Genomic DNA, 14646 nt, shown 5'->3' on the forward strand with positions numbered 1-14646 from the left:
CATGTATGATACTTAAAACAGTATCCAACAAATATCTGCAACAAAGCCAGATTTAATCCCATAATGCAGGTGCAAAGGTCCATGTGGCTGAGGATGAAAGCGAACCAGAAAAATAATTGCTCGCTGTGACTGCTTCGGTTCATCTGCATTACTTATTCAGCAATCTGTAGCTTTCCCAACTCACAACCAGCTGATTTCATTTGAATTGAGCCATGTTGTTGATGTGGTTCATACGTAAACTAGAAGCTAGGTTTCAATGATATGATAGTAAGAATTTTGGGGTCAGGACAGATCTAAAGTGTCTGGAAAATAATTTGGCACCAAATTATTATGGAGAAGATATTTTCCTTCTTGGTGGTTTACCAGCTGGTCGTCACTTGGTAGCTCCCACTCGCCACCATCTCATTGGTAAGTAAAGCTGCTGCAGGCCACAGATGTCTGCTGGCGAAGCCCAAGGTCTAATAGGTGAGTTCAGACAATCAGCGCTCAGGGCAGATTCTAGAAAAAGTGCCTTAAGTTGCCTTTAAATAGAGACACATTGCAGAGCAGCATCTTGTGCTCTTAGCAGGACAACCAGGTAATAGGATTGGCTGGCTTTAGCTCAGGTCACAATGAAGCAGCAAGGACATGAGGCTGTGCACGACTCTTGATGCTGGATTTTCATCGGTAAACACAGTAGGACTGATCAGCGCTGAATACCTGCTGGTGTTAAAAGCAGCTTAGATTGATTATTGGAGTTTTGTTTTTATTGCAGATTTAAACTTTAGTGTCTTTTCTACAAAAATTGCAGACACATTTCTCACCTCGCCTATTTTTGGAGGTCTTGGTGTTGGGTGGGTGGGGGCACGGGGAAGATTTAAACTTTAGTTTGAACGTTAACAGCATGCCTGATGTGTGTAATCATGTGATTTAAATTATAATGATTGCAGTTTGAAGGTGAAGCCGCCAGGAGATTTAGAAGTTATTGCTAAAGCTATTATGCGGCATTCATTTCTCAAAAAAAGAAAAGAAAAGAAAGAAACAAATATAAATGGAAAAAAAACCCTTTTGCTGCTTTTCTGTGCATTAATATTCACCTTCCTGAACTTGACATGGGCATATTTGAGTAGTTTAAAAGACTTTATCTATCATTTTCATACACAGAAAAAAAAAAAAGCGGCAGCAGCTCTGCAGCAGATTGCACTAACACATATTCGGGTGAATCAGCCATTAGCTGAAGTCGACACAAGGGCTGTAAAATATTGTTCCAATATGATTTTATGGTTCTGTCTGGTGTTGTGTGCCAAAGAAATCATTGGTTTAAAAGCCTCAGGCTCCACAGCTGCTGCGCACTATTAAAGCATCACATCCTTCAGCGTGTTTATTGGGCTCTAATGATTTTCTGTCTCTCCATCTCCCCTGCAGGGGAGGAAGGCACCTGGGCGCTCAGGGAGTCGATCCAGCAACATCTCCAAGGTAACTGTTAAATATCGGTGCTTAAAGCATTAAAATTAAGGTCACAGTTCATAGTGTACGGTAGCATTGCATGGGAAAGCACAGTTTGATGTACGAGAATGTGGTTAGGGTGTGTGTCACACTTAGAGTAGAGATGGATGTTCACAAAACATCAAGTGCACACTGATGCATGACTCACACAGAGTACTCAATTTTCATTTAAGGTCCATTAGTTCAGATTTCTCATATAAACATCAATCATCATTTGAAAAGCTACAGATCACTTCATTTTTTTTATCACATCTATAAGTCTTTTCTATTTTTTTTCGCACGGCCTTCAAATAAATAAGGCTCGCCACCCTCACGCTGGTTTTTAGCAGCACTAGGCAGCTGTTTTTAACAAAAACAACATCACCGGCTGAAGACTCTCTTCAGTGTATTCCGATGAATCATCTGAGACTAAACCCGATTTGAAAGTAGAAATCATAACACGGAAGTTAAGTTTTTTACGTGACCAGAAATGCAGCTCAAATAACTCTAGTTACTCTACTTTTGCCAGAGGCGGAAATAAGCAGTTTTTTGTTCACATATTAGCTAAAAGAGCTTCAAAAAGCGGCAGCGATTTACAGTATAGTATGGGTGCATAAATGAGGTGCAACCTACTCAGTGTCACTGATTATTGAATGCAAGCACAGTGGAAGAAAACTTTTTGCAGTGTGTAGGAGAGAATCTAAAAGCTGTTTTCCCTCAGAAATTAATAATTCACCTTCAATTTTATTGTAGTATTTTATATATATCTACTGTCTATATTTTATGCATTAGGTAAGTTAAATGCTCAGTACCTACAGTAAGAGTTACAGTAAAGGGTCACCCACATGACAAATGATAGTACATTAAGGAGTATGTTTGATACTCAAATCTTAGTGTTTTGGGTATTTCAGGAGTACCTTCTACAAAAAATAAATGAATAAAAAAATTAAAATGCAACCACATTTGAGCACCAGTAAACATTTACTGGCACCTGATTCATAAAACAATGTGTGATTGGTTGTTTAGTAACTCATAAGTAATTGTAGAATGCACTAAATAGAGGATGTTGGTGGTTGCAGGCTAGCAACTCGACTGCAGGGCTGACTACAGCCTCAAGGACATCCATAACACCATCCGCTCAGGACATATGCAGGTAAGATTGGCTTCTCTTGCAGTTACAGTTACCTGGGAAGAAAGACTCCATTCCTTGACTATCTGCAAATATCTGTTCAGACATCTCTTTTAAAGCCAGGAGCAGCCAGGCTTCTCTCTGTGATATTAACATGCACACTTCTCTTCTGAGTGGGAGACTGAATTAGCATGGTTGGCTGCACCCCGAGGGCATAACAAACTTAAAATGTGTGCTGTGGCGCTCCCATAGTGCAATCAATGGGGGGGAGATGACTGATTGCAGAAATGGAAACCTTCAGCTTGTTATACCCACTGGTGCCGTGTTGGCCACACTGACAGGCTCAGTCCTTTGGCTTCATGGCCGAAATGAGGCTGTGTGTGTGTGTGTGTGTGTGTGTGTGTGTGTGTGTGTGTGTGTTAGCACCTTAATTTGCTGTCCTAAGTTCAGTCCATGTCCACTGCCTGCTTGTTTGATTATTTAGTCTGATCATAAGCTTTAGTTTCCATTCTGTTTCCTATTATCCATTTCCTGTTTTGCAGCGGCAGTTTCTGTCCAACTACTCTCACCTTCAAATGAAACAGAAGCTGTGTTAGCAACCTCTAATAGCAAATAACTCTTTGTTATCCACATTAATTAAAGAAGAATGAGATATTCTGTGATCATAACGTGTTTCCAAGTATAAGAGAGAAATCATGGGCAGCCCTAATTCTGTCACTTAGAAATTAACCTGAATGACAGCAGAAAATATATAAAGAGAAGTGTCATTTTACCGTAAATACACCAGAAAGCCTGAAAAAGAAAAGAATCAGTGTTGCAATGGTGCAAAGTCCAGTTACTTGTTAAGTAATCAATATCAAAAATGGTAGCATAAATTGTTACTAGTAAATTGACTAAACTTAATCTTTAAAATCATACAGCTATGTTTCAGCCCATTGCTTTAGTTATGACAGAGTTATGTTTTTCCATCTTGTTTCACTTTATTTCATCTCCATCTGTGTGTGAATGTGTGTGTGTGTGTGTGTTTAGTTCTGGACAGCTGACCCGCTTAGAGGAGGATGCGTCTGAGTCACGCAAACACAAAAAGCACACGCACAACTCCTCTGCAATGACGGTCACTGGCACCACTCTGGGCTCATCGGCTCAGGCACAGAAAAAGCAGGTGAAGCGACGTCACCGCCGCAAGAGAAGCAGCTGCACGGCCATCGACTGCGTGGAAACCAATGGCAAGCACGACCACAGCGACCGGAGCCTCAGCTCTGACCGTAGTGAGCTGGGCGAGAAGAGGGAGCACTCCTTCAGGAACCGGAGGGATCTCCCGCCTCGCTTCCGGTGCACAGGTGCGCCGCATTCAGACTCCTCTGAGGATGAGGCGTGCCGCGAGAGCCGCAGCTGGAGCAAAGAGAAAGCCAGAAGAGCGCGTCGCCGCAGCGGGAGCAGCCGGGACAGGGAGGTGATAAACCCACACAAAGGAGGAGAAGACAAAGCCGAGATCATGGAGCTGCAATCTGTGGGCTCAGATGAAGGGAAAGAGAGTCAACCTCTGATGGAGGACAGCAGCGGCCTTAAGAAGCGCCACAACCACGGGAGCTCAGTGAAGAGAGACGGCCATGCATCGCAGAGGGATCGATCGCAGGGCAGAGATAAGGATACGAAGAGCTACAAGTCACAGAGCCCAAGAGGCAGCTCCTCATTGGCCGACGACGGCGAGGAGCTCATCACCAAGAGATACCAGGAGAAGGGTTCAGGGGGCGGGGACATGTCAGTGCCCACACTCCAGAAACACTGTGGTGCGAATGGGAACACACCGCATCCCTGCTCTGACGACTCTGAGCTGGAGGTCTGCAGGTTAGTTACATAAGTGTGAAAACTGATCATGTACTGACCCCAAGTTTATCTTCATTGCCCAGATGAGGCCAAACAAGCAAAGACAGAGAGAGGCACTAAAATAAAACAGTGCAGAGACTGCAGGTCATTTCTCCTCCTTATGTCTGTGTGCAGGATCTGCCACTGTGAGGGGGACGACGAGTGTCCGTTGATAATGCCCTGTCGCTGCACGGGAAGCCTCAGTTTTGTTCATCAGGCCTGTCTCAACCAGTGGATCAAATCCTCCGACACTCGCTGCTGTGAACTCTGCAAATTTGACTTCATCATGGAGACGAAGCTCAAACCTTTAAGCAAGGTACGCACACACTTAGGTCTTCCTGAAAAGCGTTAAGTGCTGAGATATGCAGGGCAGTTCTGAGCGTGTTTCTCTGTCTCCCTCCTGTGTTCGCGCCTCTTTCTTCCAGTGGGAGAAGCTACACATGTCGAAGAGCGAGAGGAGGAAGATCTTCTGTTCAGTGCTGTTTCATCTGATAGCGATAGTGTGTATGTTGTGGTCGGTCTACATTCTGGTGAGGAGAACTGCTGAAGAGATCCGACTCGGAAAGAACGGTCAGTGCTTTCCCTTCGCCTCCCCGCCGCTCACACGCCAGAGTCAGGCAGCATGCAGTACGGTCCCTGTGGTGTCTCCTTCACTGTTTGCATGTGAACACGTGTGTCCATAGTTACATGTTGGATACTATTTCTCACCACATGTAACATAAACAAAAAGCCTTCTTTTTTTATTATCGTCTACTATGATCAATGTGTGGATCTATATTTATAATTATAATTAAATTGTCTGCTGATAGTTTGTCTTTTTTAAATGAGAATTATAATTGAATGTCACGTTTCACCCACTTACTTCACTTTCTTTTTCTGGGTGTGCGTGGCGTTTGTTAATGCACCCTATGAGCCATAAAATCCCTCAGATTTCATATTCACCTCTTCTCTTATAGAGTAACCAACAAATACACAGAATTAGTAAGAACTCCTAAAATGGGTGCATTAATGTGTGGGTGTTGTTTTCCTTTTCATTGATTCATTCATACAGATGGCATGAGTGAGTGGAAAGGAGTTTCCACTCACTCACACCGAGTAGGTTTAACTTCTTTAATGTTTCTTTTCTGGTGTAGTCAGTTACTTATGGCCGGTATTGATGTGGGTGGAATGGATTTATACAGGATTGTACCATGCAAAGTGTATTAGCTTCAACTCTACTGGTACAATATGTCAAAGAATACAGTGTGCATAATCCACTCCCAACATGCCCCCACAGCACCCCACAGGGTACCTTTAACCTGCAGGTATGTCTGACTCTGGTTAAGTGATTTTAAAAAGTTTCACCTGTTTGGGTATATTAGGTACATTATACATTAGGTGTTTTACTGTGATAGTCGTCCCTAAAGGTCTCTCTGCACATTAGGCGTCCTGCTCTAGTGTGGAAGACGGACTTTGCTTTTAGACATCCTCTGAAGAGTTAACTTTCAGTTTCTCAGACAGTTTATAACATTTGAAAGTCTCAAAATAAATGTGTGAAGCTGCTGAACTGAGCATGTTTAGCAATACTTGTGGTATGTGGCCAAGTAACTACATCGCGCTTGCCATATTCACAGGCCACTTTATTAGGTACATGTGTTCAATTGCCAATTAAAAGAAATATCTAATCAGCCAATCACATTGGCTGATTAGATATGGTCAAGACATGGTCAAGATCATCTGCTGATGTTCAAACTGAGCATCAGAATGAAGAAGTAGGGCCATTTAAGTGACGGGACGCTGTCATGGTTGTTGGTGCCAAATGGGCTCATCTGGGTAGTTCAGAAACTGTTGATGGACTAAGATTTTCCCACACAACCAGTGTGCAGCGGTTCTATGGAACGAAATTCCTTGCTAATGCCACAGATCAGAGGAGATGGGCCAGACTGATTTTGTCCCCTTATGAGAACAGTATGCACATCTGATAACGCACCATGTCACACAATGTTCAAATCAATGTATTAACTGTACTCAAATGGCCTCCACAGTCACCAGACCTCGGTCCAAAAGAGCAGCGTTGTGATGTGGTGGAACGAGAGATTCACATCACGACTGTGCAGCTGACAAATCTGCAGCTACTGTGTGATGTTGTCGTGTCAATATGGACCTATATGTGTTTCCGGCACCTTGTTGAATCTGTGCAACGAAGAATCAAGGCAACTGTACCTAATGAAGTTGAAAGTCACTGTTAACGAATATAAAAGAGCTTTTAGTTTAATGTGTCATTTTTGTGTTTCTGGGGAAATTAACATTTACTGAAAATGTTTCAATTTTATTATAATCAGATTTTTATTGCATTAACATGCAGTAAAAGTCAGTGTTACCTTACTGAACAGAAATCTTTGCATTTTTCAAGTAAACTGTTGCCGCTGGTGCATTTTCTTTTGACACTGGCCAAATAGTCTTTCTGGGACTGTTTGCAGGAAAATCTTTGTCAAGTCTGCGATGTGTTTACAGGAAGGTGACAAAGGTGACACATTTTTTGGTAATTCTAAGAGAAACACCTACCAAATTTATTGGAAAGTGAAACCCAAAGACCAACTGTCTGCAACAATAAGGTTTCAGATGTTATACTTCAAAGACAGGAAGGTTCCCACTGCAGCCTCGGAGTATAATCTCAACAACATAATAATAATCTTTTTTTAAAACAGCCGGATGGAGAAAACCACTTGGAAACTAATGCAAAAGTAATTTGCATGGTACACTACTTATACCTGAAATCTGTGAGATGAACACTCTCAGGAATGTGAAGATGATGCGATTGTTGATCAGTATCCTCTGATCCACGAGTTATCCTTCAAGTCACAGTTAACCCCCCTCAGTGCTCTTCTACATTCATGGTTGTGTTCAGTGGTGGTGTGTGTCGTGTTGTGTTTACGATGTAGGACGTAAGAGTAGATGCAGAAAAATACATATGACCTATAAAATCATAAGCATTAATATTTAGAGTATTTCTACAGTGTTTGCACAATAGAATAGTTTTCTCCAGAGATTAAAAAGAGAAATCGCTCTTGATTGCAGCCGAATTATGGAGAGTTTCTCTTCTGAAGTACTATACGCCGCAGGGTAAGCACAGCTCTGCACATGCCACCATCTTGACCCCTCACACGTCTGCGAGGGGCACTAACAGCTGCTGTGTGTGTGTCGGTGTCCTTTCAGGTGTGCTGGAGTGGCCCTTCTGGACTAAGCTGATTGTGGTGGCCATTGGCTTCACGGGTGGCCTCATCTTCATGTACATCCAGTGTAAAGTCTACCTGCAGCTGTGGCGCCGCCTCAAGGCCTTCAACCGCATCATCACTGTGCAGAACTGTCCTGAGAAGGACCTGCACAACCCCCAGGCCCGGCACAGCACCATCGCCAATGGCAGGCATGAAACCGTGGAGGTGCCGGTCAGCCAGGCCCCAGCTCCGGCAGCTCCGATGGACTCTGACACGTCAGTGGAGGCTGCCGTGGCGCCGGCGCAAAACCCTGTTTGACTTATCTCCTCCTGCTCCGAGAACAGTCCCTAATCCCACTCTGCTCATGGTAATGTCAATGAGCACAGTGAGATTTGGACTTGTGCAGTGTTGTAATGTTGTTCTCAACTCCAGTGGGTGCTGTTGGACAAACGAACTGATCCGGTCCTTCGGTGATCCAGAAAAGTTGGGGTCAGAAGGGCTTCACGAAGAAAGAAAAAGGGGCAGAGTGTGGAGAGAGGACAGAAAACAAAGCCATCGGCACAGAACGCTTGTAAAGACCGTGTTTTGTGGTTTACCGACACTATTTTATCCCTGTATGCACTTTCTCAACCTGCACTGATATGAGTTAAAGATGTGAACACTCTGCAGATGCTCATCAAAGGTCTCAGTATGTTTCAAATGAATCACGCATATGACTCGTAATCAGTCCCCACATCAGCTGACACTGTCACACATCCACAAGGCGGGACAATTGAGCTGCTTCAGCTTTTACCACCCAGCTTCTCTGACCTGCTTTCACTGATGCTGCCACTGTTCTGTAAGGGGGACTTGCTGCTGCTCTTGCTGAGAGCTGGGAGGTCCCAGAAGAGAGCCTACACAGTCCTGATTGGCCCAGCTGAAGCCTCGCGTGAATTGTAGAATCAGAGATGCAACATTGTAGCAGATAAGGGCTACTCTGAAAACGCTCCAGATTCAGTCACTGCAGCCACGGTGCTGACTCTGAGATCTGTAACACATCTGTGCCCCTGGTGTTCACTGAGACTTCTCCATTTAGAAGTTGAGCTGCTGTCGTATTTTTGAACAAAACATATGGACCAATCACTTTACATGAAGTGCAGATCTATGACCCGCAGACACACTACTCAAAAGTTTTTAATGAATTTGGAAAAGTTGTCAAAAGTGAGAGTGAGGCAGGATAAAAAAAATACAATAGCTTGAGCTTGTTTTAAACCTGCCTGATCGGGCCTGTGTGACAAGCTCTGAAGCATACTGAGGCCTTTACTCTCCTTTTGGACAATCAGGTCTTCAGACACCAAAGAGTCAGATGTTATAAGTAGAGAAACAGACTGTAAACTGAACCTTTAGCTCAGTCTGAGATCTAAAAACGTAATAGTCTGAAAGTTATCGTCAGATTATTTGTTAAAATAGAAAGTCTACAGTAGCCCAGTCGTTTGCAGCTTCGGAGGTCCTGAGCTGGACAACCTTTATTTACATGTCGATGTAACTAGAGCTTTCATGGTTTCCCCCCATTCATGTTTTTACATTAGATTATGAGCATTTTTCTTGATTCGAACCGACACAAAGTTGGCCTACTCAAAGCGACTGTTACTCACACATGACCACTTTTATAGTCTCGATTTGGTTTCTCACCTCACAGAAAATACAGTTTCCTCTGTGTCTTAAACCCACCGCAACCTCTATTTTCTAAATAAAACAGAGCATTCTGGTTACATGAAACGCATATTTGTTTGTGCAATAAATGATGAATGTAGAAACCTCTGAAAGGCTGGTGTGAAGTCACTGAGAAACTTTTAGCAGGAGTTCAGACTGGGAAAAAAAAAAAATCTGACTTTGCTATTTGAGGCTGTAGCACCATCTCGTGGACGGTCCAGGAATAGCAGCAGCATTTTCTCACACATCACATTAAGTGTGCTGAAAGGAAGTCTTAATACTCCAGCAGCTCCAACATGAAGAGTCTCAGTGGGAGTCTGAAATCTCATCCATTTGCTCACTGTCCAAATCGCTTCCATCTTCTTCATTATCATCATTCTCCTGATTCTCCTCGCCCTCGTGTTTCTCCTCTCCTTCCTTCTTTGACTCTAAACTTTTGTTCGAGACCTTGCGCAGTTTAATATTCGGAAGTTTCTTCAGGTCCCCAGTCCACTCTCTGCAAAATTTAAAAATGCAACAATACTAATGACCAGTCTTCAAAATCGAATCATTTCAAGTTCAGACTTAAGAGTCCATGTATGCAACTTTTATCAGCTGATCAGCCAATCTGTGAAATGATGGAAGCTGAATAATTATAACATCTTCTCAAACAAAGAGAAACAAGAGGTTGAGTCTAGCTCATTAAAGCTCGTCCACTCACCTAAAGGTCTTCAGATGTTTTCCGTTGATGATGTCGGGGATTTCTGAAACACCGCGGCAAAGGATCAGACAGTTTTACAGCCAGAGGTGTCTATAAATTACTCGTTTCTTTTTTATTTCGTTTTTTAAAAACGAGGACTCACCGAAACCGACACCCTCAAACTGTGCCCGCTCTCGCTCGATGGTCTGTTTGATTACGGCCTCTCTGGCGCCATGGAGACGACCCTGCCGACCTTTGATCCCATTCATGAGTTCAATCTGCTCAAGTTCAGAGTCAAATCTGTGGAGGTATCTGAAGACAGAAAACATACTACTGTTCATACACTTTGTTGCTTCATTTTATTTTAGGATACATATACAAGTATTTCATGAGTTTAAAACACTTTCATTGGGGGGAAAAATATAATTTATGCATAAAGTCAATGTTTACAGTATTTAACCTTCTTCTTCATGAGAGCTGCGGTTCTTTGTGGTGTGCTGGATATCAGTGTCCGGGCAAAATCCTGGGGTTTCAGCTTGCCCTCCCAGGTGTCTCCTGTTGTCCTGAGCTCCTTGTGTATTTACTCCCTCAGTTTGTCTTACATGGTTGCTGTGTCCTCTCTGTATTGTGTTCTTCCTCAGTGTTTCCCTGGTTTTGCTAGTATCCAGTTTCCCTCGCTGCCCTGCCACTGTGTTTTTTGATTTTTTGCTTACTGCATTGACGCTGACTCTTTGAGTGCATCCTTGTCTCCTGAGTTCTGCATTTGGCGTCCATATTTGAATATATTCGAAAAACTAACCTCTTTAGCGTGCTCACACGCCACTCCTACGTCATGCCGTAGTGGGAAAGAACGAAAGGAGAGCAAATATGCTACAAGCTAGTTGTGATAAATGGTAGTTTAATGTGTTGTCCAGGTATGAACCATTAATATCTCCTCTTGCACCTCTGAATCTCTCTGGCATCACATCACCATAGTATGCATATTTTAATTTATACAGCCAAATATCACAAATCTGACCTTAAGGTCTTTGCCACCTGGACACATCACCAACCGCTCTGAAGAAGCTTAGAGTGGATTTGGAAATAGACACCTGAGGTGAAAGAATTCAATTGATTAAAGTTGTGCTATTATTAAAAAGGTAACAATATCAAGATATGATTCAGGAGGATGTGAAACAACTTCTTAGGTTATGTACTTATTGATTATCAATAATTAACAATGAATATGTTTATTTTACAACCATGCAAACATGACTGATTAACCTGCATGGGGAAAAAGTGAATATTGAGTATTAACAACTAAGAGTGCAATAAGTGACCACTGAAAGAGGCCCACACAAAAAGTTTTAAGGCTGTAAGACAGCTGTATGTCACAGAACAATGAACTTCATTTTGAGCTTACTCATAATCAAATAGCATTTCATATCTTTGTTCACTAAGGCAGGAAAACAGCCTCAAGGTTTTGTACTGAGTGAATGAGACATTGTGGATTCGTTTCTGTCAAACATCGGTGTTCAATGTTGTCACTTATGGAAGTGCAATAACGATATGTACAAGACAAATAAAATAAAAGAAATTGTTATATCAAGTGAGCCAATATCACATTAACTGAACAACTGATGTTTCATGCTTTTTTTATACTGCTTTTATAAAAAGTTTGAGACAGACCCTAATGAGCTACTGAAGCAAATAAATAACTGTCACTGAGCTCTGCATCTATATCACTGAAAAAGGCAAAGAGTTTGTGAAACAGAACAATTTGGACTGCGAGTATAGTTGCTGCACAATATGTTGTTCAGGTGGTAAGCCAACCATCTGTAAGTATATTACTCTTCTCTCAGGTTTCACGGTGTGCACAGAGGTGGATTTGCACAAGAGAATCTTTCACGACCATAGCTGTGAGAAAAATGATCGTCTGTATCACGTGCACATAACTCTGACCCATGGAACACATTACCATCATCTATGTGGCGGCTCTCTGATCCACAGCGAGTGGGTTCTAACTGCAGCTCACTGCTGGAAAGATCAACCTGGATGGTGAGAAATGACTGTTTCACATATTTAAAAAAAACCAGTCCAGAGACAAAAATCATTACTGGTATTTTGTTCTTTTACCATTTCCATTGTTTAGGACTATGTCTGCATATGTAGGAATTCATCCAGGTCCAGGAAGAATGGTGACAATTATTGATCACAAAATCTTTGAGGACCAAACAGGAAAACATGACATCATGCTTCTGAAAATCGACCCACCAGAGAATAAGATTAAGCCTGTTGTCTTCCCTAAATGTACACGTCGCAAAAAGTGAGTTTTGAGTAACCTTTTAAGTGTAAAGTTTGAATTCTGGAATTCCTTAATATGTTGACATAATATGTATTTTTCTTGTTTAGTTGGTTGGTTTTTTAAACTTCCAGGAAGAGCAAAAAAATGTAGCAACATCTGTAGTCTATGAACAAAATGACATCATGCTTTTGAAGTTACAAACCCCCATTAGTGACTGCAGAGCTTCTTTATTAACAATAATGTAACTGAGACTTGAATATTGAGCAGAGGGTTCTGGTTTTGATTTTAGGTACCTGCTTAGGAGCTACATCCATGATCTATAATAACTGACAATAAAACACGAGCATGAGGAAATGGAAGGAAATGTAATGTTTTAATAAAATGTTTGAATCTGAAAAGATTAGCTGACTTAGAGTGAACTGGAAATACTCAGCCTGCAGACATGGAGATGGAATTTTATTTATTTTTTAATTTGTAGGATGGATGTCATTCAGATTGCAGGCCATGGTGGCTATACGGTTGATGTAAACTACAACAAACGTAAGACCAGTATTGTTTTGATTATTTCACAATTTTTTAGTTTATATTATACTTTGATTTTGTCTTGTGTGCCTGTTATAGTTACTTTTTCATTTTATTTGAAAACTGTGATGACATAAAGTATTTATTTCATTTTTTTGTGGATATACTGTCAATTTCCCTCCTTTTTAAATGCTGCTCAGCTTCTTTTAAAGAACACATTTTGTTCCAGAAATGAGGCAAAGCATGTTTCTTTCAATATCTGATTTCCTTGCATGAAACATGCAGTAGCATTTGTTATTTTCCTTTTTTCTCTAGTCCCTGATGAACCGCCTCATCTCCAGTGTGCAAAGATGCATGTTGTTGAGTGTGAGCTTAACCTCCATCCATGTAATTCAGCATGCTTATGGCCAAATGGAAACACGATGTGTTACAAAGAACCTCGAGTGGACATATGTAAGGTGAGTTACCATGCTGCCAACATTTTATCTGTATCATTATCAGATGTTTTGGTACAAAATATTTATGTTTTCTCTCTCAGGGTGATTCTGGTGGTGGAGTGATGGCCAAAAACAACAAGATTCATGGTGTGCATGTTGGTGGTTGTGAACCTGCCTGTACCGGACCAACTATTTCTCTGAAGGTCTGCTCTTACATTGGTTGGATAAATCAAGTCATTACACGGAGTAATGGAAAATAATCAAATTAAAATAACATTCAAAATAAACAGTCCGCTCTGCAAGAAACTGCTTCGGTGTGAATTGTTTCTACATGTGAACTTTCGATTGTTAAAATATAAATATGTCATGTGTGTTTTCAATGTAGTTTCAGGCGTCAAGTAGATCATTCAGTTGTTCAGAAACTGTGAAGTTTGCATGAAGGTTGTTGGGTCATTTTTGCCAGATGATATTAAGTACAATTACTACAGTAAAGTACAAATGTAAGGAATTTGTACTTTATTTTATTTTATTTGGTCTTTCCATCACATTTGTGGCTTCTTCTCCGCTGCTTCTAAGTGGAAATTGGTACATTTAACTTCACTACAAATATCTGACATCTTTAGTTGTTATTTTACAGATGAAGATTTGTGCTCATGAAACACATGAAATACAATTTTGTTTCTGTAGTTGATCAATCAGTTATTTGACTTGCATGAATTTAGCAACTATTATTATATGTTTAATCTTTAAAAGTACTTACTGTTGATATTATTTTCTGTAAATTGTTCAAAATCATAAATGTGTGAGAAGCACTCAATCAGGGGCGACTCCAGCATCAAACCTTTAGGAGGGCTCAGCTCAGTCTTAATGTCATGCTTTTAGTGTTGCCTTCAAAAGAAATCTAATTTTTGGATGACCTACAGCAGTGTCTAAGAATAACAGATTTTAATATAATACATCAGCTTTACGGTGGTCACTTTAGTTTAAAACCCGATGCAATGGCACAGTCATGTTGACCAGTAGATTTCAAAAACAGTTTATGAAAAAGCAGATCAGAGGAGAAACCTGCACGGCATTGTTTCAGTCTCTTAACCACATAGAGGCCAGTCCACCAAATCATCAAGTATTTAAAGTACCATTATACAATACAGACAGTTAAAAATCCTCCTGCGACTCCACATACCTGCACAAGAAGCAAACTGGTAATAGAGCTGGTTTTAAATGACAGCTTTTGAATTCATGCAAACCCAAACACTTTGTTGAGCAGCCTCAGCACAGAGACTCGTGTACACCAATTCAGAGAGTGGAGAACAGATTTGTAGTCTGTCACATCAGTATAGTGGCATTCATCCTGTTCAAGTTTACAGTGATGTGAATGA

General features: G+C 41.3%; 3 protein-coding genes across 5 annotated transcripts in view; 2 read left to right on the forward strand and 1 right to left on the reverse strand.

Moving 5' to 3' along the window:
• The window catches only part of march1 (membrane-associated ring finger (C3HC4) 1), a 23155-nt gene extending 13601 nt beyond the window's left edge, over positions 1 to 9554 (forward strand). For all 3 annotated transcript variants that reach the window (XM_040023815.1, XM_040023816.1, XM_040023813.1), the window contains 6 exons: positions 1405 to 1455; positions 2544 to 2617; positions 3623 to 4441; positions 4595 to 4775; positions 4885 to 5029; positions 7655 to 9554. In XM_040023815.1, the coding sequence (XP_039879749.1) occupies positions 1405 to 1455; positions 2544 to 2617; positions 3623 to 4441; positions 4595 to 4775; positions 4885 to 5029; positions 7655 to 7971 (1587 nt within the window). In that variant the 3' untranslated portion in view covers positions 7972 to 9554. The remainder of the gene's footprint in view (positions 1 to 1404; positions 1456 to 2543; positions 2618 to 3622; positions 4442 to 4594; positions 4776 to 4884; positions 5030 to 7654) is intronic.
• Positions 9125 to 14646, reverse strand: part of tma16 (translation machinery associated 16 homolog) — a 7522-nt gene continuing 2000 nt past the window's right edge. The window contains exons 5-7 of the mRNA XM_040023822.1: positions 10188 to 10336; positions 10046 to 10088; positions 9125 to 9841 (exon numbers count right to left, since the gene is read on the reverse strand). Coding sequence (XP_039879756.1) covers positions 9652 to 9841; positions 10046 to 10088; positions 10188 to 10336 — 382 coding nt within the window. The 3' untranslated portion in view covers positions 9125 to 9651. The remainder of the gene's footprint in view (positions 9842 to 10045; positions 10089 to 10187; positions 10337 to 14646) is intronic.
• Positions 11020 to 13573, forward strand: LOC120728734 (trypsin-like). The gene is made up of 5 exons (XM_040023824.1): positions 11020 to 12061; positions 12156 to 12329; positions 12787 to 12848; positions 13146 to 13288; positions 13369 to 13573. Exons 2-5 carry the CDS (start codon positions 12160 to 12162, stop codon positions 13525 to 13527), a joined length of 534 nt encoding a protein of 177 aa, XP_039879758.1. The 5' UTR covers positions 11020 to 12061; positions 12156 to 12159; the 3' UTR covers positions 13528 to 13573.

This window comes from Simochromis diagramma, unplaced genomic scaffold (assembly GCF_900408965.1).
Source record: "Simochromis diagramma unplaced genomic scaffold, fSimDia1.1 OVJJ01000302.1, whole genome shotgun sequence".
Classification (NCBI taxonomy): domain Eukaryota; kingdom Metazoa; phylum Chordata; class Actinopteri; order Cichliformes; family Cichlidae; genus Simochromis; species Simochromis diagramma.